The sequence below is a fragment of the Chelonoidis abingdonii genome, chromosome 4, assembly GCF_003597395.2.
Source record: "Chelonoidis abingdonii isolate Lonesome George chromosome 4, CheloAbing_2.0, whole genome shotgun sequence".
NCBI classification, from domain to species: Eukaryota; Metazoa; Chordata; order Testudines; family Testudinidae; genus Chelonoidis; species Chelonoidis abingdonii.
Window position 1 is genome coordinate 24,500,344 of NC_133772.1, and position 22,507 is coordinate 24,522,850.

Below are 22,507 nucleotides of genomic sequence, written 5' to 3' on the forward strand. Positions count from 1 at the left end.
TATGGGATAGGATGGCCAGAGAGTACCAGAGCTAATAATCGCGGGACAAAGACCACAAGGAAGGCTTAGAAAATGGTGGTTTGAGATGCTGAAGGAGGACATGAAAAAGGTTGGTGTCAGCTTAGAACACTCATCAGACAAGAACGCTTGGAGGCCAAGAACAAGAGCCACCAACCCTGATGGGTGGGACATGACGAAGGCGAGGAAGCAGCAGCATATAACAGTTTTCATTCAGCCACTTCATTGCTGTAGGATAGCCTGCAAGAAAGGCTGAGGGGCAGGTTTTCAAATGATAAGATCTACTGCTGGAAGGAGCTAGTTAAAGCACATGACAAAGGAGGTCAGTATGGGGAAACTGAGGCACAGAGAGGCAAAGTGACTTGTCCAAGGTCTACCACCAAGTCAGAGCCAGAAATAGAAACCAGGTCTCTTGAGTTCCTAGTCTGGTACACTATCCACTAAACAACACTGCCTCCCAATGAGCACTACTTCCATTTAGCCTCCTAAATGTAGCGACCAGGTTTTGCTTAGCAGCCATCAGCTTCAAAAGCAGGACGAAATCAGTGGCGTTGTTTTGCCCAGTTGTGATTGGTCTCTCTTAGTATACAGCTTTGGCAGGAGAGACAATAAAGATGGCAGCAAAAATTAGCAAGGCTATAAAATATAAGCCTCAGGTCCTAAAACCAACAGACTATCAGAACTCGGGGGAGAGAAAACATTGTCTTTCTATCTGATGCACAGTTATCAGTGAAAGGTCACCATTCACCAGCAGTCCCCATGCTATGGTATTTGACATTGAAATGGTGAACTATTTAGACATATGCTCTTCAGGGCAGGGACCATCAAGAATAGAGCTGAGCAAATATTGATTTTTCAATTTGATGGACAAACCAAAAAATAAAATAAAAATCAGTTCATTTCGAACCAAATTCGAAACTTCCTTGGGTTTTCTTACCAAAAACAAAAAAATTAATTTTAGTTGAATGAAATTTTCATTTGACCTAAAACAATTTTTTGTTGTTGTTTTGTTACCTTTTGGGTGCTTTTTACTTTTTTTTTTTTTTTTTAAATTAAACAAATTGAATAGAATTTAGAAATGAAACACCATGTCAAAATGAAAAGTCAAAACATTTTGTTTCAAAAATGTCAAAATGAACCATTTTAATTCTGTCCATTTTTTTTTCTATTTTTTTATTCAGCTGAAACTATTCGTCAAATTCAGCTAGAATTCCCAAATAGTTTTATTTGGGGCAACTTTACTATTTGACCAAAAATAATTGCCCCATTCTAGTCACACCTGTATGTCAGTAAAACATGTAAGACAGTGGGTTCCCGATCTCAGCTGAGGCTTCCAGATGCTAGCATAATACAAATGATAATAAAGATGTGGGATACCGCTGTTCCCCCATATGAAGAGCAGGAAATAACTGAGGGACTTTAGATCCCATTGTGTGGTGACTGTTGACCAAGCTGATTTTGTCAGTTCATAATTAGAATGGCTGCTGTCTCAGGGACCCAACCCAGAGCCCCTTTCTCCTGTATGTAGAAATTCCTGTTCCTAGTGAATGACTGGACTGAGTATCTCACTTCTGCCTGGGTGGCACTTTGCATCTGTGACAGTCACACGTAAAACACAGACTGGCTTTTTATTCCCACTTGTAATGGATTCTGCATGCATCCTCCATCCTCTCCGACCATGCTCCCATGGAGGACAATAGGAGTTTTGCCACCAGTTTCAAAGGGAACACAATGGTGCTTCTTTGTATACTTGGGTTGTTTTGACTAAAGGATGTTTATGGGAACATGCACCTTTTCCAGACATATTCCCTAGCTCGCCTTCTTAGCACCTCAAGCTAAACAAACAGCAGAAGATCATCTGTCTAGACAGCTGGGTAACACAGCCTCTTCTATCCTGGTCGCTGACATGCTCGGAGCTGTAATGTGGCTATCGTAGAGAAGCAATGAGGCTCACTGCCAGGCCGCCTTTCATTTATAACATTATTCATAAATTATGAGGTGTGAGAGCCTTGGTTATGGCAGAAAACAAGATCTATATGGAGTGAGAAATAGCTAATACAGAGCGTCACTCTTCATTAGCTCTGCCCTCTGGTCTACGGATTAGCGCCCCAACGCTCTGCTTTCAGGTTCCTGGGATCAGCCCATGAAGCCATGGAGTGACCATCTGAGCATCCATGCCCAAAGGCTTGTAGGCCTCTTAGCAGAGTCCAAATAAACACATTAGGGGATGTTACAAAACTAAGGCAACCTTCCCTGCTAGAACAGAGCTGGGCACTGTTAGAATATTCCCACTCACTGAGGAATAGCTCATTTATTCCAGCGCTTACCCAGCTGACGTGTACCCACGTTCCCAATGAGGAGAGGAACTCTCAGTTTACATTTCCTGCCCTGGTTGGAGTGGCCCTGGCCCAGGACCATCCTGCAGTATGGAGCATCTGTTAAATGCAAAGCAGTCGAGGCCTTACGTACAGCAACGTTCCCAAACAGGAAAGGGCTGGGCCAGAGGAACTGAAGGCTTCCATTGTCAGGGGATCAAGACACAGTGTGCCAGGGCCTGAGAGCAGAAGACGACTCGATGGGTTTACAAGACTATAAAGTACAAGGAGGAAATATTTTCCACTCCACTCTCGGTGTTTTCTTGCCAGACTCCAGAGCAGCAGCAAAATTTTAATGTTTGGCCAAACAGATGAAAAGCAGCCTGTTTTTACCAAGACTTCTTAGAACCAAGAAGGCCACGGAATCTGTCGGGAGGTGCTGAAGGCAGCACGTTATTTATTATTGATGATGATGATGATGAAATAATACTCTTGGCCAGATGTACAAAGTATTTAGGGACTGGAAGATGCAGACAGGTACCTAGTGGGATGGTCAAAAGTTTCTAAGCAGGTTAGGTGCCCATTGGGTTGGGCCTCTAAGCTGCTTAGGCCCTTTAGTAAATCCCACCATGTGGGTATTGGCATCTCTAGGCAATTATATACCTTTGTAAATCTGGCCCTATGTTCCCTTGGCCATGGCCTCTGCAAACAACAGTTGCTCCTTGCATTGAACAGCCACATCCATCAACAACCTCCTCCACTCCACTGCCCCCATCTGGAGGATCCCATCTCTTCAGATCTAGCCCTAGGGACTTGACTGAAGAGTCTCCCTGCATCCTACAGGGCAGAAAGCATGGGCTGTGGTGAGATGCTCCCAAACAAGGGTGCCAAGAACACCCACAAGGGATCCAAGCCAGGTGTGCTAGTGTGATGGAGTAGGGACTGTCTGTGTGGGGGATGGGAGAGCCGGGGATTACTTTAGGTGAGGGACTAGGACCTAAGCCTGTAACCTGAGCCAGGGAGCAGGGAGGTGTGTCAGCACCTTTGCCCAGGAAGCTGGACAAAGGAAGGGGCCAGCTGGAGGGAGTTGAGTTTAGTTTCAGTTTGGGGCTGGGTGGCTGGAATTCAGGGGACTAAAATTCCTGAACCCCAGCAGGACTTGATTGAGGCGTCCTGGATGGGCCTACAAGCTCTGCTGTAACTGCATTCCTGTTGTCCAATAAACCTTCTGTTTTACTGGCAGGCTGAGAGTCACTGTGAGTCCCAGGAAGAGGGGTGCAGGGCTGGACTCCCCCACACTCCGTGACAGCTAGCAACAGCAGCCCCTCAGCTGGTGCTGTGCATTGTGGTGGTGCAATGGGAGAGCATTCACCCTTGTTTTGGTGTTTCCATAGCTAAGGATTAGCAGCAATCAACTGGGTTATTTGGGGCCAGATGTCATTGATATGAGAATGGCAATGGAGAAAAGCAGCTCTTGGGTTAGCCCACAGGCACCTGATTCTTACACCAGGAATAGGCCTAAAGCATAAAGACTACAGCTGCATTCTACCCCTCCTCCCCACTGCCCTCCTCCCCCGCCCTTCTCAGCTGCTGCTCTAGCCAGCATGGGAATCTCTTTCTGCTCCTCCGGGACAGCCCATGAGCATGAGCTGTGGTCGGGGTGCAGTTGCAAGGGAGCACACAGCAGGCCAGACTCTGAGTTCGTTTACACCTGTGTGCAACCAAGACCGATCCAACCAGCTTCATATTTACTATGGCCCAGCTGAGATCAGAATCCACTGGTTCAGGGAGCTGGGCCACTTGAAAACCCACAACGGTTCCTGTTGGCAAAATTCAGCAGGATCAACTCCAAATGGTCAAAAATGGGGAGTCAGGCTCCAAAACATTGTGAGATTTTAAATAAACAAACAAACTTTGGGATCTTTGTCTTTGCCTTCCAGTTTGAGTCTTTAGGTTACTATCGTATTACTGTAACACATAGGCATGGGTCAAGACCCCATCATACTCACGCTCCAAAACGTCTGTTAGTCTATAAGGTGCCACAGGATTCTCTGCTGCTTTTACAGATCCAGACTAACACGGCTACCCCTCTGATACTTGACATCATACTTAGGTTGTTAGTTCTTTTGTGGCCTCCTGCTCCAGGACTAGGGCACCTCGATGCTCCAGGCATACAACAACAACACTTGTGCTAGGTGCAGAACAAAAAGACAGACCCTGCCCTATCAAGTTGACACTCTTGGGTCACATGTTCAGGCTTTTCTCCGCTACCAAGAGGGCTAGAAACATCCACTTTTTTTTTTTTAAGGCAAGCTGAGATGCCCATGTAATCAATCACATGACTCTGGGACCTGGGCCTTTAATTAAAACATCAACTATCGTGAGACATTTTTACAATGGTGAGGAGCTGGCTTCCCTGCCAACCCAACAGCCTTCTCCAGGGACATGCCCCCTCTACCCTCTCCACAGCAGTACACAGAAAGGGCAAGCAAGACCGCAACATTCCCTTCAATCCTGCAGGTTGGTCTCACAAACGCAGGCAGTGGGAGAGGGTTCAAAGAGCACAAGAATGATTAAAGGGTTGGAGAACCTGCCTTATAATGAGAGACTCAAGGAGTTCAATCTATTTAGCTTAACAAAGAGAATGTTCAGGGGTGATTTGATCACAGTCTGTGAGTACCTACCTGGTGAGCAAATATTTAATAACAGGCTCTTCAGTCGGACAGACAAAGGTCTAACAACGTCCAATGGCTGGAAGTTGAAGCTAGACAAATTCAGACTGGAAATAAGGTGTAAATTTTTAAGAGTGACGATTACTTACCAAGGATTGTGGTGTGGTTCTCCAACATGGGCAACTGCTAAATCAGGACTGGATGTTTTTCTAGCTCTGCTCTAGTTCAAACAGGAATTAACTCAAGGCAGGTCTCTGGCCTGTTCTAAGCAGGAGGTTGGACTGGATGACACAGTGGTCCCTTCTTGCCTTGTAACCTTTGAAAAGCTCCCGGCACCAGCCTAGCACTGACCTTGTGTCCCTGCAGTGTTCTGTTCTCAGCTCATTTTCTCTTTTTCCTTCTCCCGCCTAGATGACCTGGACATGGACGACTTCCAGCTGGAGTTTGAGGAGTCAAAGCTGCATCCCACCATCCAGTGCACACCCAGCCCCGGTGAGTAGCGAGCTGAGGGGAGACCCTGCCTCTAAATAGGACTGAAGGCCCTTCTAATGCAGCCAACTCCCACGTCCTTTCCTCTACATCTCACCACTTGCTACATACACACATAGACCAGAATCCAGGCTGGGTCCTGGGGGCAGCGGTGGGATTCCTCTTTCCCAGGCTGAAGCCATGGAGCTAGTGCCCTCTCAAGTGGAGAGGGAGGACTCACGGTAACCCCACCCTTCTACAGAGCATTTCCCACCTCCAGTCTTTTCCTGTACCAGGTCCCATGCCTAGGAAGGCTGTATTTCCCAGCAGAAGAGGGGACTGGACTGGCCCCATCACACACTAGTATAGGAGGCTGCAGACCAAACCACATACGTTGGTACCACACAGAGCAGCCGTGCTTCACATGTTCACCCAAGGCTCCCACACATGTGGGTTGCTTTGCAGAAGCTAGTCTTGACTTTCTGGGGGGAAATTCCTTTGCAGCCCCAAATATGGTGAATAGTTAGACCCTGAGCATGTGTGCAAGATCCACCAGGCAGACACCTAGGAAAGAATTCTCTGTAGTAACTCAGTGTCCCATCTAGTGTCCCATCTCTGGCCGGTGGAGATATTTGCCACTAGCAGTCGCAGATCGGCTCCATGCCATTGTAGGCAGTTTCATCGTACCATCCCCTCCAGAAACTTACCGAGTCAGAGTAAAGGGCTGACGTTCACGCCACACATCCCTGGGCCATGCACACAGATGCCAGCACAGCCCTCCCCACTTCTACACTCCCTGTCCTGCTCAGGAATGTTCGCTCCTACTTATACACATGGTGCTCTTATCCACTGGGCAGCACCTGCACCCCCTTAGGCAACTGGGGGGAGAGGACATTGGGGCAGAACTCAGGGGTAACACTGGAACACAGGGCCCTTGGAAAATCTCCTGGGTAAGAAGTGCCCTCAGTAAGTCTTGGGCATTTTCTGCTTGGTAGCACTGAATGGGATTGGGACGGGCTGGGTCAAGCCGTGGCTGGGATCAGGCCAACGTGCCATATCAATGACATTACAGCAGGGTAGATAATTTTGGACCTTGTTTCCTTGCAGGTCCCTTCAAGCCTTGCACTCAGTTGTTTGAGAGCTGGATCATCCGCCTGGGGGTCTGGGCCATTGCGCTGGTCTCAGTGCTCTGCAACGGGCTGGTCAGCCTGGCCGTCTTCGCCTCTCCGAGCTACCTCTCGCCAGTGAAGTTTGTGATCGGCTCCATAGCCGGGACCAATATGCTGACGGGCATCTACTGCAGCATGCTGGCCGTGGTCGATGCCCTGACCTATGGGCAGTTTGCCAAGTACGGGGCCAGGTGGGAGATGGGTGCAGGCTGCAGGGCGACGGGCTTCCTGTCCGTCTTCGCCTCGGAGGCGGCCATCCTCCTGCTGACTCTGGCCACTGTGCAGTGCAGCGTTTCGGTCTCCTGCTTCCGGCTGTATGGGAAGTCGCCTTCCTTCAGCAGCGTTAAAGCAGCCACGCTGGGCTGCCTGATGCTGTCCTGCGCGGCTGCGGCACTGCCGCTTTTCTCCGTTGGGGAGTACGGCGCTTCCCCTCTCTGCCTCCCGTCCCCCATCCCCGACGGGAAATCCTCCACCCTGGGCTTCATGGTGGCCCTGGTGATGGTGAACACCCTCTGCTTCCTGATCATCACGGGCACCTACATCCGGCTCTACTGCAACCTGCTGAAAGGGGAGTTTGACACCCTCTGGGACTGTGCCATGATCAAGCACGTGGCCTGGCTGATCTTCACCAACTGTCTTCTCTACTGCCCGGTAGCCTTCCTCACCTTCTCGTCCATGCTCAACCTCTTCCTCATCACCCCGGAGGTCATCAAGTCAGTCCTGCTGGTGGTGCTGCCCTTACCTGCCTGCTTGAACCCCCTGCTTTATTTGCTCTTCAACCCCCACTTCCGAGACGACCTGCGCCTGCTGCGACACAGGGGCCAAACCAAGGGCAGCTGCCCCCAGTCATACGCCTCAGATGACATGGAGAAGAGCTCGTACGACTCCACCCAGGCACTGGTGACCTTCTCTGATGCCGATCACATATTTGAGGTGCCCGACGCCTTGGGTGTGCACCCCATCCTGGATGCCTACAGCTTCCCCACAGTGACGCTCATCCCCTGCAAACAGAGGATGGGTGCCAGAGGGCAAGAGAGTGGCTACTCTGCCTGCCACCCCTGCCTGACCGATGACGAGCTGCTCGTTTCCTCAGAAAGCAGGGATTCAGCCAGCAGTGGCCTGGGGGTCAGCTTCTTTTCCTCCCCGCCTGCACCATCCTTCACTTCTCATTTATAAACCCCCCAAGTGGCCACGCAGGCAGCCCCTCATCAAATGAGCCAAGCAAGAGCCCCCCACACGGCCTTGAGGGGACGAGACGTAGGCTGGTCTGTGTCAGGCATTGACACCCCCCCTCCGCATCATAACCCTGGGCAACAGGCAGCGCAGTCTGAGCCATCATCCCAAGGGCTCAGGGCTTTCATGGCAGGACACAAGTGCACGACTCTACAAAGAAACACTGCTTCCCCTCTGCCCCTGCCTAAGAGAGGACCCCCCCCCCGCCGCCGAGCCCAGAGAGGGATCTAGAGAGACCCCCCTCCCGAGGTTTCCCTAGATAGGCCCCTAGCATACCAAGTCAGAGAGCAGGAGGGACCTGCAGCTAAAGACCCCAATTGCTTCTAGCCCAGGGAGATGCCTCTTCCCAAGGGAGTGACCCCACAGCCTCTGTGGTGGAGCGGGAGCTCTTGCCAAGCCTGCTGCCCTCTGACCCTACCAGCTGTGCCACTAGCCTACACTCAGTCCTGCTGGCCGTGTGTCCTGGAAGAGGACAGGCGAGCGCATGGAGCAAGTGGGAGTGACATGGCAGCTGGCAGCACCCACAGCGGCATCAGCAATAACCCATTGCAACCTCACGGCAGGTGGGAGAATCCTCATGCTTAGCACCTTGCAGGAAACGCTACAGACACCTTCTGGTGAGTGCCGCCACGCCTTGGGAGGGTAGTCAGAACTGTGCCTTCCCCATTATGCAGCTGGGGGAACCAAGGGAGGGGATTAAGGGCAACATTTTCAAAAGTGGCTGTTAATTTGGGGCCTCGCATTTTCCCTTCTCCAGGGCCTACTAGAGGAGGCAACCATCCTTCCACAGTGCCAGCCTTCCAGTGGCACACTCACAGCCATTTGACTCCTTCCCACTGGGCCTAATAACGAATAAGGCCATCTGTTCCCCCACCAGCTGGGGTCAGCGGGCGAGTAGCTGACCCATCACAGGCGCGGCTGAGCCCAACTCCCTTTAAAGGGCAGTGACAGCTTTGTGATTGCTCGCTTTCATGTCCAGATCCTCAAAGGCATGTAGGCAGCTAACTCTCATTGGTGTCAGTGGGCAGTAGACCCCCTAAATACTTTTGAGGCTCTGGGCCTCTGTGCTTATATGGATAAACCCTTCCAGATCTGTTTTTCTCAGTTCCTTCTTATTACTCCAAATGTGCATCCTCTACCACGCTCAGGGCTGCCTGCCATTTGTTCTCCTGAATCAGTGTTAACATTATCAGCCACCATGCTCTGGGATAGGCTTACTGGAGGTGTTAGTCTGCGGCAAACAGTCTGCTTTTAAAGGGCCCCGGATTAATATTATTCTGATCATTTATTTTTAACATTAATTCTACCCTATATCAAATACAAACCATGGACACATCCATCTATCACATGCCTGTACTAAGAGAAACTCTGAATTGGATGTAATGCCTTTAATACACCATGTATATGTTATTGTATGTATATATGATGCCATATATAATATCCAGCATGCGTGCGTGTGTATATTATGTGCATATTTATATATAACCAGTTTCCCTCCCCTGCTGACTATTCCTTTAAATTCCTACACCCTCTTTGTGTATATGAACTGTAAAGCATCCTGTATGAAAGACGCTATAGAAAAATAAATTGTAATTTTAAAGTAAGTTATAATGGTTGCAGTTTTCCCCTAGAATGGGGTTAAAAACCCATGACTGGTTGGTTGTGTCTCATTAACATTAGTATCTCGGCCAATAAGCTTTTGGGGATGCACAAGAAAAGGTAAAAAACACCATCTGAGACAGAACTCTTTGACTTGGCTAACTCCATTTTGTGTCTGTGATATGTATGTAATGTAGACAAGCCCTGAAACTGGGCTCCTTCTGTGCATCCAATACAGAATGCAGAAGCTTTAACACAGACAAGCCCTGAAGATAAGTGGGGCTAGCAGTAGGAGAAAACATCCCATTATAGGTAAACTGAACGCATTTGCTCTGCATTCACTGAGCCTCACAGAATTCCCCAAAGCAGTTCAGAGTAGAACCACATTTTGACTGTTCAGTGGGACTTCCTGCATGGGCAAGCACTTGAGTGAGGGGAGCTAATTGACTTTCCACACATTCATCGTCACTAACGACCTCAGAATTAGTACAGGAAGGGCTGTGCCCTGTTCCCCCACGTTCAGTCCCTACTGGAGAAGCAAACTCCTGTTGAGCTGGATAGGAAATATTTAGATGCAGCTATTACTACTACTCTGTACGGGAGGTGAGGGAAAGAGGGTCACTGAAGCAAAGGCTTTAATTCCCCGGCTGCCTATACGCTGAGTCTGCATGGAGTGGTTGGAGGGGCTCCCTGCAGCTTCTGGGAGAGCAGAGGCCTGAGAATTTAACATGTTCTGGTCCCAACTTCATTGCTGAGTTTCATGTAGTCAAAGACATGAAGTTCAGGCCTAGAAATTAACAGACTAGCTACAGGGAACTGTTTTCTTTTAAAAATCAAATCTCATTCAATTCTCCTCTAAGGATACGCTGACTTTGAAGGCCCTGCCCCACCTCTCCTCTGCCTCACTCCATTCCTCCACCTGCCTGTCACTGCCTCATCTCCTTGCACTCAGTCCCAGCTGCTGCAAGCACCCCTTCTTTCTCCATCGAGCTCCCATTCACTTCAATAGAAGAGGCTGCAAAATTAGGCCCATGGATTCACCTTTCCCTTCATGCTGGCCTTGTGCATGAAACAGCCTTCCACCTCTTCTGTCCTTTCCTGTACACTCTCCTCCCCCATATGCTCTCTGTCCTGTGTTGCCAGAGAAGGGAGTTTCTCTTTCTCCGGGGTGGGTGAAGTGCTAGGTCTAGTTACAGAATTAGCATGTAGAAATAACATTCAGCACTTACTGTGATTCTTGTTCCATAACTAGGGCTCCTGGAAATTACGGTAATACACAAACCATGGCACAAAGACACAAATTCCATATTCATCCATGTTGTTAGAATGTCATTGCCCACAAGGGGGTTTCTCTGAAGCATCTAGTACAGTGGGCCCTAAACTTTTCAAGCATTGGGGACACCGCTCCCGGGGGCAGGGGGTAAGAGGGCACAGTCAGGGGTAAAGGGGCCACAGCTGAGGGCAGGGCAAAGGCTGTGGGCAGCTCCAGGAGCAGAGCTGCAGCCAAGTGCACAGGAACCAGGGCCAGAGCAGAGTTGCGGGCAGAGCGGGGCTGGGTGATGTTCTCTCCGCGCTCTCTGTGGGGGCTGGTCTAGGCTTTGCCATACTCCCCCTCTTCCCCCCCAAACATGCCTTCATGGCCCACTGGGGACATGCCCTACAGTATCATCAGAAACAGGATACTGAACTAGAGGAGTCTGATCCAGCATGGCAGCTTCCATGTTCCTATCATAAAGGCTATTAGCCTAGTCAATTTAACACGTATTTCCTGCATAAATATGTAATTTTCTATAGACCTGTGGCTCTTGTGTCTAAGGCCTGGCCTACACCAGGAAATTAGGTCGGTATAATTACATCGATCAGGGCTTTGAAAAATCCACACCTAAGAGGCAAAGTTAAAAACTGACCTAACCCTTGGTGTAGACAGCGCTAGGCTGACGGGAGAATTCTCTTGCCGCCTGAGCTACTGCCTCTTGGCAAAGTGGATTACCTATGCCAATGGCAGAAACCATGCCACTGGCAAAGGAAGCATCTTCTCTGAAGCGCTGCAGTTGAGCCACTATGGTATTTTAAGCGCAGATGAGCCCAAATATAAGCTAGTGACAGAGCACTTCTATTCACTAAACTACTGCTTAGTTCAGATTCAGTTTAATGACCCATTGCGGAGGTGGTGTAAAAAGGACATTTTCAGGACTTTGCCAGAATTGCTCGGCACCCATAATTCCAACTGAAATCAATAGGATCACAGTACCTCTGAAAGTCAGACTTCTTTGCACCTATATACTAGTGCATAAGGGAACTGACGGTGAAATTTACATGTTGAGAAGTCAGAAGGAAGTGAGGAATAGAAGCTGCTCCATTAAATTACAATTTCTTACATAGCCCAGTTAGCATAGCAAGAGAAACTCTCACCTTTTTCAGTCCCTCGGGTATCAAGATTACCAAAATTTAAATTACATTACATTAAATGGCCACATGCAGACTTGAGGTGTAAGTTACAAGTTGATGAGTGGATGCAAATATGCCTTAAGGGACTGGAAGGTATAAATTACACCAGTTTAAGTCTCCCCGTAGACTCCGCTCCATTTTGGGCTATAAAACATTAAGTCATCTGCTCAGCTTGTGGAAGTAGTGTTCGTCTGATTTATGAGCTGGTTACTGATTGCACAGGTGGGAAGATGGCTGGGGAAAGGGTGAGATACAAAAAGTATACAATATGTCCACACTCATGTATCATTTACTATTATTATTCCAACAAGGGAAACTGAAGTGTCTGCTACAGGCAGGTGTGCTGATGTTTCAATTGTGGCGGGAAACAGCAAAATATTACTTACAAATTCAAGTACATCCTTTAATTATGTGCTCCAATTTCTAGCCTGTCATCAACTACAAAAACAAAAAAGCCAGACTGGTCACATACCGTCCCTGGGCTATGTTAAGCAATTTCTCATTCACACAATGACCGCCATCACAAGAGAACTCTAAAACATGTAAAACTGATTTATTATTCCCAATTCTGCCTTCCTTCACAAAACTTAGAGACAAACAATGCAAGAGGAACAAGAATACAAAACATGTAATGCTACTGAAACAAAATAAAAGCTTAAATTTGAAAACAAACCCCTGCCATCGCAAGTATTAGCTCAAGCACTGAGAGACAAGTGAAACCTGCCAGTGTTAAACATTTTTATGAATGTGTATTTACACAGAAAACCTCTATGAATCGAGGCAGGGTTTTTTCCCCTTCCTGCTGGTATCATTTGCTTTTCTTTTCTGGGAGATGGCAGATTCTTTGGGAGTGCTAGACTCGCTTTGGGTCACTTCCTCATCTGGAGTTTTGGAAGCCTGGTACATAAGACACAAATGATTCAAATAAAGAAGGTTACCTTTATATTTGTAACATTCACAGTCAGTTTGAAAGATCAAGTCTGCCCTAGAAGGAGCGTTCACTTCCTAGCACTTCCTCTTTGAAAATTATTGCCAGACTTACACATTTATAACACAGCGTGTGGGGGGAAATATCCCAAAGCACTTCAGACTACTGTATACAAATCCAGCACTAAAAAGTGTATAAATTGACCAATCTAGGTTGGAAATTAGAAGGTTTCTAGCCATCAGAAAAGTGAGTTCTGGAACAGCCTCCCAACAGGAGCAGTGGGAGTGAACAACCTAACTAGTGTTATGACAGAGTTTGATAAATTTATGACCCAGGTTATTTGATGGGGTTGCCTGTGATAGCAGAGACTGGACCTGATGAGCCAGGAAGTCCCTTCCACTCCTATGTTTCCTTCTGCCACTCTGGAACTTTCCCAAAATTCAGGAAGTCCGAAGAGTTAGAGTGAAAGGAAAAAGGGAAAAAGTGTGTGTGGGAGGGGTGGAGGGGAATAACCTAGAAATTCATTCTACTACGTTTAATTGAGAGCAAATGATAGAAAAATATCAAAAATGTAAAAAAAAAAAATTGGTTTTCCAAAAACCAAAATGAAAAATTTCAATTAAAGTTAGTTTTTAAATTTTCATTAAAAAAACAAATTAATAAAAAAGTGTAAATTCACTTCTCTGGGAGTCAGTAGCTAAGTTGATGGAAGAATTCTTTTGTCAACCTAGCACTGTCTACACTGGGGATTACACCAGCTTAACTATGTCTCCCAGAGGTGTGAATTTTTCACATCCCTGAATGACAAAGCTGGGTTGCCCTAACTTTCTAATGTAGACCTGCCTTAAGTTCCTCTCCTCCCCTTTAATTACATGATCACAAACTATTTTTCCTGAGGACTCCCATCTCATTCAGTACACAAGATGAGAGCGTTCAGGGAACAAATCAGGGTTGCCTAGTGAAAGAAGTCATTGTCTCTAGTGTTAAGAGTGTTTTCCCTTCACCCTCTCCCTTGGTTCTTGTCACACAAACAGAAAGCAGAAGACCAGAAATCCAAAGTGCAGGCAATACGATATTTATTGGGATTAGTTTCCAGCAAGCATGTGTCCCACAACTCTGACGTCACAGAGCCTTGTTTCCCAGTGTCCTGTCCCAGCTCTCCTCAACAGGCATAATTATAACCGAGAGGCATGCCCATAGTCCCACCACTTACAACTTATGGTCATGTTCCATTCTGGGGGGGGTCATGGGTCTGGGGTCTTCGTCCCACCTCTTTTGTACCCCATGGCAGGGGTAAGGAGTGAGGTTGTGCTATGGTCAGGGACATGCATTTCTTTGGTCTTTTAGTGTTTTATACCTTCCCTCCAATCCCCATTTGCCCCTCCCCAATGGTTGCTTGACCTTGCCTTGAGATAGGAGTTGAGACAGTCTTAAAGTGTGCGCTCTAGTAACACAAACTGCTCTTATCTGTTCCCAGTATGCTAATAAACCCATCTGGCTAGGCAGAAGCAACATACACAGTCCATTTGTCCTTTGTTCTCACATATTAATAAGAATGTAAGTGTATCAAGACTCAAACAGGCAAGCAAAACCCAAAATGCCATCTTAGGCAAAAATACAGGCCTGAATCTTACATTGGCATTAGCCCTCTTAACAGGTAGGAGCCCAGCCTCATTTGTTGCAGAAGTTAACTGTGTTGTGAATAAGGCAGTGAATTACAGGAAGAGAAAGAATGGTCTCATGGTTAGAACAGTTGAATGCCACCCTGAAGAACTGGATTCTGCCACAGAGCTCCTATGTGATGCGGGGTGAGTCACGTAAAACCAAAATTTTCACAGGTGGCCACTGCATTCATTTTCTAGGTGCCCAACTTGAGATTCTGGAGCCTGATTTGTAGAAGTGCTGAGAACTTAGAACTGCTAATTTAAATCAAAGGGAACTGTTTGAACATAAGTAGTGCCATAAAAATGCTAAGTGCCCTGAAAAATCAGGCCCTGCCCATCTCAAACTGGGCACCCAACATTTGTGGACACTTGGGCTATTTTGGCCTCAATATCTGTGCTTCAGTTCCCCCACTATAAGATGAAATTAATGCCTCCCTATCTCAATAGGGCTGTTGTGAAGATAATTTCATTAATGTTTCTGAAAACTCAGACACTATAATGAAGAGCACCCCAGAAAAGCCCACAAGGGAATTAATAATACTGTCTCCAGAGTAGGGTTTGGATGATACGCACAAGTGAGGCACAGGGTAACTCAATGATGAGAATAAAAACACTGAATAACCATGTCAGTGAATACTGTCCATCTGTTGCACTGAATGAAGTAGGGGGGCTCTGGCAAAAAGTTTGTGCCTTGTCTTTACCTAGCACAATGTGATTCTGGTCCATGACTAGGGCTCCTAGCCACTAAAGTAATACTAATAAATAATAAGTGTGTGATTATTTAATTAAAAGACTGAGTATTACTAAAGAAGGGGGCAAATTCAGTTTGTACAAGCAACCTTAACTCTGACACCTCCTAACTCTCAAGTGCTTGACTTTGCAACCTTAACACTCATATTGTCTTTTTTTAACCCCCAAGTACATAACAGGATACAGAGGAGTTACAGGGGACCTAAGGAGTATAAACTAAAATAAGCAACTAGATGAGAGCAGCTGACTGGAAAGATTGAGGTGAAGCTGGTAGAGAAAAGAAGCAACTTTGCAATATCACCCTGCATCATACAGCCTCCCTCTCAAATCCTCTCAAATCCTTGAAACAACCCACAGGCCTAGTGTCCACTTGGATTGGATATTCCAGTAGCTACAGCCACAGGGGAATGCCCTTTTCAACTTACAGCCAGTAAGATACAAAATTTGTATCTACATCCGATCCGCAAGCTGCAAACATGATCTGCAGATATCTGCAGATATAAAAGGGGTATCTGCAGATTTGCAGGGCTCCACTGCTATGACAACTTTGCATTCTCCTGGCAGGTGCAGACTTGGCCACATTGATCCACACATTCATGGACCTCCAGGCTTGATTACTGTAACTCTCTGTACCTAGCTATGAAATCAACAATCTTAAACAAACCTGCCATTAGTTCAGAATATTGCAGCAACACAGGTGCCAGGTGTGCATTATCCTACTATACAATACTGGCACCCCAATGAAAACTGGGCACAGTCAAGGTCTCAGTCCCCATCAGCAAAACCTGTGGGGCTGAGAGTCTGTTATCCAAGGGATCTCCTTACTCTGCACCATCACAGCCTTCCGTGACAGTTACATTGCAATGGAGCTGCCAGTCACAAAAGCAAGACCTGTATACATAGGAGACAGACCTTCCAAATGAAAGAAACAATCACTGCATAAAGAGCTTACAGTCTAAATTAGACAGGACTTTGGGACAGACAATGCTCAAGGATGCAATTGAGGAGGACAAGGCTTACACAAAGTCATGTCACAAGGCTGATTGTTTATATGGGGTTAGTTCTCCATAGTTTTAAAATGTGATTTACGTTACTAATTTAAGGGAGAAGAGTGGTCAGGTTAGGGGAGATCTAAGAAATGAGGTGTTGAGACAGCACAATGGTTCCATGGCACGCAGGATCAGAGAGCTTGTTTGGAGTGTACAGGATGCCCACAGAGGTGCTTGCGGGGGAAGAAAAAGGGAGTGTGACGAAAAGGCAGGATGAGCTGAGCACAGTGCCCCAGTGAAACAGGGGTTGATGGAAGCAGTGAGCCAAGGGGCAGGGACAGAGCTGTGCAGAGCCTGGGAGGCAAGGACTTTGTCAGACATCAGTCCCCATTTGCCATGGGAAGCTAAGATAATACAAAACCAAATACACCACCTACTGGAGGAACAAGACAAGTACATTCTCCAGTAGGAAGGTAAATTGGACAAGCAACCTATTTTCATTAGTCTGGGGAATGAGACTGCCCAGCTATTTTCCAGAAGTCAGACAACTGTCAAGAGTGCAGGTGCAGGTGCCCCCTAGTATTACAATTGCAAAACAATTCTAGTTGTTTCCTCTACAGCTTGCTGGATATTTAAGTAGAAAAAGGGAAACACTAACCAACTGAGGCTGAAGGCCGCCTTTGACTCCTTTGTTAAAGCCATTTCATGTGAAGGATCAACAAACAGAAGCTATTCTACAGTTGCTGCACTTCTCTAATCAAGCACTATGAAGAGTTCTGAGTCATGATCCATCCCAGCAACTAGTTGTGGGGAGTAGTAACCAGGTCCCTGCTTTTCCCTCTCCTCCACACATCTAGGACCTGATTCTCCATGGCCTAGCACCTCATGCAGTCATTCACAGCAGTGCAAAGTGTGTAACACTGCCAACTGAGCACTTTACACTGGCTTACATGACAGCACATGGTACAGGACAATGCAAAATCAGGCCCTAAGTAGCCCTCTTCTATCTCTCCGTAGCTGATACGGTGAGAATTTAGAGCATCCCTTCTACCACGAGCTCCACTCCCTCCCACTGTGTACAGGGGAGAATACTAAAACATAGTGTCTTTGCTGAGCATGTGGAAATGGGCAGTGGCTAGCTGCATGTTGTTCTGCCTCAAGAGACCGCATCTCTAAACTTGCCCTAGCATTCTGTGCCTACAATCATTTGTCTCGGGTTGTGCAAGAGGCAATTTCTCCTCCACTACCACTATGACAGACCTGTTGCCCTCACTCCTTTCACACTAGGTCTAGTAGGGCCTCAACTTTGTACACATACAGGAGCTTGCTCAAAGAGTAAAATCCCAGGGAACGCCTGCTGAGTCTATTAGCCACCCAAAACGTAGGACTTCAGGTACATATTTTATCTGAAAATGTTTTTAATGTTGCCTAAGGAGTTCAGGGAAGACTCCTAACCATGGCATTCCATCAGGTGAGGGTGCAGAAAAGATGGCTAGTTATATCATCTCATCCTTTCACTAATATGCTTCAGCATAAGAGATCTCTCCCAAACAAACATGATACTAAGGAAACCCACCTGCCAGTCTTCAGTGGGTTGACAGCCCACTCCCTTGTCCCCACTGAGCAGCACCACAGCACTGGGGCAGCTAGAGGCACAGTCCATTATAACTAGAATAAATTTGTTGGAGGAGATCTAAAATGCCTAGCTCCATCTTCAGGAGCTACACATAAGGAAAAGGGTTGAATAGCAGACCCTATATGTTTTACCCACATAGTAAAACCACAGAGAGGAGTGACCAGCACCTTCCACGGGGTGTGTGTGTGTGCCTGTGTGTGAGAGAGAGAGAGAGAGAGAGAGAGAGAGAGAGAGAGATGCCTAGCACAAAGGGATCCCAAGCCTTGACTGGGGTTTCTAGGCATGACCACAATACAAATAAAGTATGGAATCAACTTTTGTTAAATTCATTTAACCTCTCACAAACACTAGTAGAGGGAAGTTGTCACAAGGCAGGGCTCCTCCCCAGGTTGCCAAAACACACTGCCACACCCAAGGTCTCTTTCATGCAGTTTTATTCCTAAACTTAAACAAACCAACAAAAACATTTTCTCAGCTCACCATTTGAATCTCAGGCTTTCAATACCTCCCCTCAACAGGGTTTCTCTGGCAGTCCTGCCTCTTGCAATTTCCTGTCTCACTCTCCATCAGCCAGTGCCTTCTCCTAGCCAGCCCTTCAGTGGAACTCACTCTATAGCGGCAGATGCAACTCTGCCCCCTTACCTGGCCTAGCTGGGAGCACTTGCTCTGGCATAGGGGAGCTGGACCTACTCAGTTACAGGGGCCAGCCACCCTGTGACAGATGTCATGAGCAATCCCCATGTTAAGAGGACATAATCCCCTTCTATAATCTGCATATGACCATACACTTCCCAAATATAACTGTACATTTATATTACACAAACAGCCAGCACAAAGTACAACAGGAAGGGACATTTTGATGGACCCCAACTCTTAAAAATATCCCAGGGCACTTTTCATAAGTCCATGCAGAGCAGACACAGGAATTGGAAGGACTCAACCGAGACACAGGTCTGGTATACTCTAGAAATGTTGCCAGTATAATAATGTCAGTTATGGGTGTGATTTTTTTAAATAAACGTTTTTAGAACTAGCAAAGAGCCCAGTGTAGACACAAGCTATGTCTGCACTAGGAGTACTTTGCTGGTACAGGAATATCAATATACCATACCAGGAAAGCACATTTAGTGTGGACACAGCTACGCCGACAGAATATGGTCTAAATATATGGTAAAACCACCTCTCCAACCCATCACAAATGACACAAACTACACTGGTAGAAGAGCAGCTTTGCTGGAATACCTGCATCTACATTAGGGGCTTCTGCCAGCACAGCTCTGTCTGTCAGAGATCTCACACCTCTTCACATCTCAACTGACAGTTATCCAAGTAGAAATCTACAGTGTACACCTAGCTGCAGTTATATCAGCAAAAAAGTCCTTATGCTGGCATGAGCTGTGTCTACACTAGGAAGGTTTTGCCTGAATAACTATATCAGTATAGTTATACGGACAAAACTTCAAGTGTATACAAGGCCACACACACAGGAAAACAACAGTTACAAAGGTGAGTAACGTCTTCTTCGAGATGTGTTGCTCATATCCATTCAAATTAGGTGTGTGCACGCCGCCTGCACGCTCGTTGGAAGATTTTTACCCTAGCAACACTCGGTGGGTTGGCTGGGTCGCCCCCTGGAGTGGCGCCGCTATAGCGCTGGATATATACCCCTGCTGACCCAACGGCCCTTCAGTTCCTTCTTGCCGGTTACTCTGACAGTGGGGAAGGAGGGCAGGTTTGGAATGGATATGAGCAACACATCTCGAAGAACAACAGTTACAAAGGTGAGTACCATGTTTTCTTCTTCGAGTGCTTGCTCATATCCATTCCAGTAGGTGATTCCCAAGCCTTACCTAGGCGGTGGGGTCGGAGTGAGACGTTGCAGAATGCAAAACTGCTGAGCCAAAGGCTGCATCGTCTCTGGACTGTTGAACCAATCCATAATGTGAGGCAAAGGTGTGAATCGATGACCAGGTAGCAGCGCGACATATTTCCTGGATGGGGACATGGGCCAGGAAAGCGGCAGATGAGGCTTGCGCCTGAGTAGAATGGGCGGTGAGATGGCTAGCCGGAATGTGAGCCAATTCATAGCATGTTCAGATGCAGGATGTCACCCAAGATGAAATTCGTTGGGAAGACCGGCATGCCTTTCATCCAGTCTGCCACCACTACAAAGAGCTGAGGCGAATGTAGGAAGGGTTTGGTTCTCTCGATATAAAAGGCAAGAGCCCTGCGGAAATCCAAGGTATGTAGCTGTTGTTCCCGACGTGATGAGTGCAGCTTCCGAAAAAAGACTGGGAGAAAGATGTCTTGATTGACATGAAAAGCAGACACCACCTTAGGGAGGAAAGAGGGGTGTGGTTGCAGCTGTACCTTGTCCTTGTGGAATACCGTATACGGGGGATCCACTGTCAAAGCCCGAAGCTCCGATACTCGTCTTGCCGAGGTGATAGCGACGAGGAAGGCTGTCTTCCAGGAGAGGTACAGCAGCGAGCAGGTGGCCAGAGGCTCAAAAGGGGCACCCATAAGCAAGTTTAGATCCCAGGTAGGGGTCAGACATCTGACTTGAGGGTACAACCATTCCAATCCCTTAAGGAACCTGGAAACTATGGGGTGAGAAAAGATTGAACGGTCACTTTCCCCTGGGTGGAAGGCAGAAATAGCTGCCAGATGCACCTTATAGAAGAGACCGCCAGGCCCTGCTCTTTCAGGGACCATAGATAATCCAGGACAGTAGGGACAGATACCTGTCCGGGGACTAAGTCACTCTGAGTGCACCAGTAGGAGAAACGCTTCCACTTGGCGAGATATGTCATCCTAGTGGAAAGCTTCCTACTGCCCAAGAACACCTGTTGTACTGAGGCAGAGCAGCGCAACTCAGACTGGCTCAACCACACAGCAGCCATGCTGTGAGATGAAGGGATTGCAGGTCCAGATGGTGAAGCCTGCCGAAGTCCTGTGTTATGAGGTCTGGCAAGAGTGGCAGGGGGATCGGGTCTGCCACTGAGAGGTCGAACAACAGGGGTACCAATGCTGCCTCGCCATGCTGGAGCAATGAGGATCAGGTGGGCTCTGTCCCTGCGGAGCTTTGAGTAGGACTCTGTGGACGAGCGGAAACGGTGGAAGGCATAAAGTAGGTGCCTCTTCCACGGGATCAGGAATGCGTCTGAGAGGGAGCCCGGGGCCCTTGGAAGGAGCAGAACACCTGGCATTTCCTGTTCTCTCGAGAGGCAAAGAGGTCTATGTGGGGAAAGCCCACCTCCGGAAAACAGAATGGATAACGTTCCGACAAATCGACCACTCATGAGACAGGAAGGACCTGCTGAGGTGATCTGCGAGAGTGTTCTGGACTCCTGAGAGAAAAGACGCTACCAAATCGATAGAATGGGCTATGCAAAAGTCCCAGAGGCGGATGGCTTCTTGACAAAGGAGGGAGGAGCGTGCCCCGCCCTGCTTGTTTATGTAAAACATGGCCATTGTGCTGTCCGTGAACACTGATACACTACAGCCTTGTAGATAGTCCCGAAACACCTGGCATGCTAGATGGACTGCTCTCAGCTCCCTCACGTTGATGTGCAAGGCCAGCTCTTGGGGCAACCAAAGGCCTTGAGTGTGGCTCCCGAGGTGGGCACCCCAACATAGAGATGACGCGTCTGTGGTTAGGGCCACCGAGTGTTGCGGTGGGTGGAATGGCATCCCTGCGCAGACCAGAGAGGGGTCTAACCACCAAGTGAGGGAATCGAGAATCTTCCTGGGGATAGTGAGCACCGAATCCAGACTGTCTCTGTGTGGATGGTATATTGAAGCAAGCCAGGTTTGGAAGGGATGGAGACGTAGCCTTGCGTACTTGGTCACAAAGGTGCAGGAGGCCATGTGACCTACTAGGCTGAGGCAGGTGCGCACCAACGTTGTCAGAAAGGATTGAAGACTTCGAATTATTGAAGCCATTGTTTGAAAACGCGACTGGGGGAGGCAGGCTCTGGCCAGACTGGAGTCCAGAACAGCTCCGATGAAGTCTATTCTCTGCGTGGGTGTCAGAGTAGACTTTTCTGGGTTGATCTTGAGGCCTAGGCTCCCGAAGAGGTCTCTGATGATGCACAGGTGCTGTGATACTTGTGATTGGGAAATCCCTCGAATGAGCAAATCGTCAAGATACGGGTAGACGTGTACTCGACGACGCCAGAGGGAGCCGGCTACTACAGCCATGCATTTGGTGAAGACCCGTGGAGCTGTAGAAAGGCCAAAGGGAAGTACAGTGAACTGAAAGTGTTGGTGATTGACCACAAAACGGAGGTACAGTCTGTGTGGCGGATAAATGCTGATGTGGAAATACGCATCCTTCTTATCGAGGGCGGCATACCAGTCTCCCGGATCCAGGGATGGGATGATGGTCCCAGGGATACCATGCGGAACTTCAGCTTTATCATGAATTTGTTGAGTTCTTGCAGGTCTAGGATCGGTCGTAGACCTCCCTTTGCCTTGGGGATTAAGAAGTAGCGGGAATAGAACCTCTTGCCGCTCATGTCTTTTGGCACCTCCTCTATGGCTCCCAGTTTTAGGAGCGCCTGGACCTCTTGCAATAGGAATTGCTTGTGAGAGGGGTCCCTGAAGAGGGACGGGT

At 47.7% G+C, this 22,507-nt stretch overlaps 2 protein-coding genes across 2 annotated transcripts in view; one reads left to right on the forward strand and one right to left on the reverse strand.

Moving 5' to 3' along the window:
- The window catches only part of LGR6 (leucine rich repeat containing G protein-coupled receptor 6), a 118,620-nt gene extending 109,251 nt beyond the window's left edge, over positions 1-9,369 (forward strand). Inside the window, exons 15-16 of the mRNA XM_032791871.1 lie at positions 5,417-5,497; positions 6,581-9,369. Of these exons, the coding sequence (XP_032647762.1) occupies positions 5,417-5,497; positions 6,581-7,818 (1,319 nt within the window). The 3' untranslated portion in view covers positions 7,819-9,369. The remainder of the gene's footprint in view (positions 1-5,416; positions 5,498-6,580) is intronic.
- Positions 9,370-12,454: 3,085 nt separating this feature from the next.
- Positions 12,455-22,507, reverse strand: part of UBE2T (ubiquitin conjugating enzyme E2 T) — a 19,288-nt gene continuing 9,235 nt past the window's right edge. Inside the window, exon 6 of the mRNA XM_032791900.1 lies at positions 12,455-12,819. Coding sequence (XP_032647791.1) covers positions 12,691-12,819 — 129 coding nt within the window. The 3' untranslated portion in view covers positions 12,455-12,690. The remainder of the gene's footprint in view (positions 12,820-22,507) is intronic.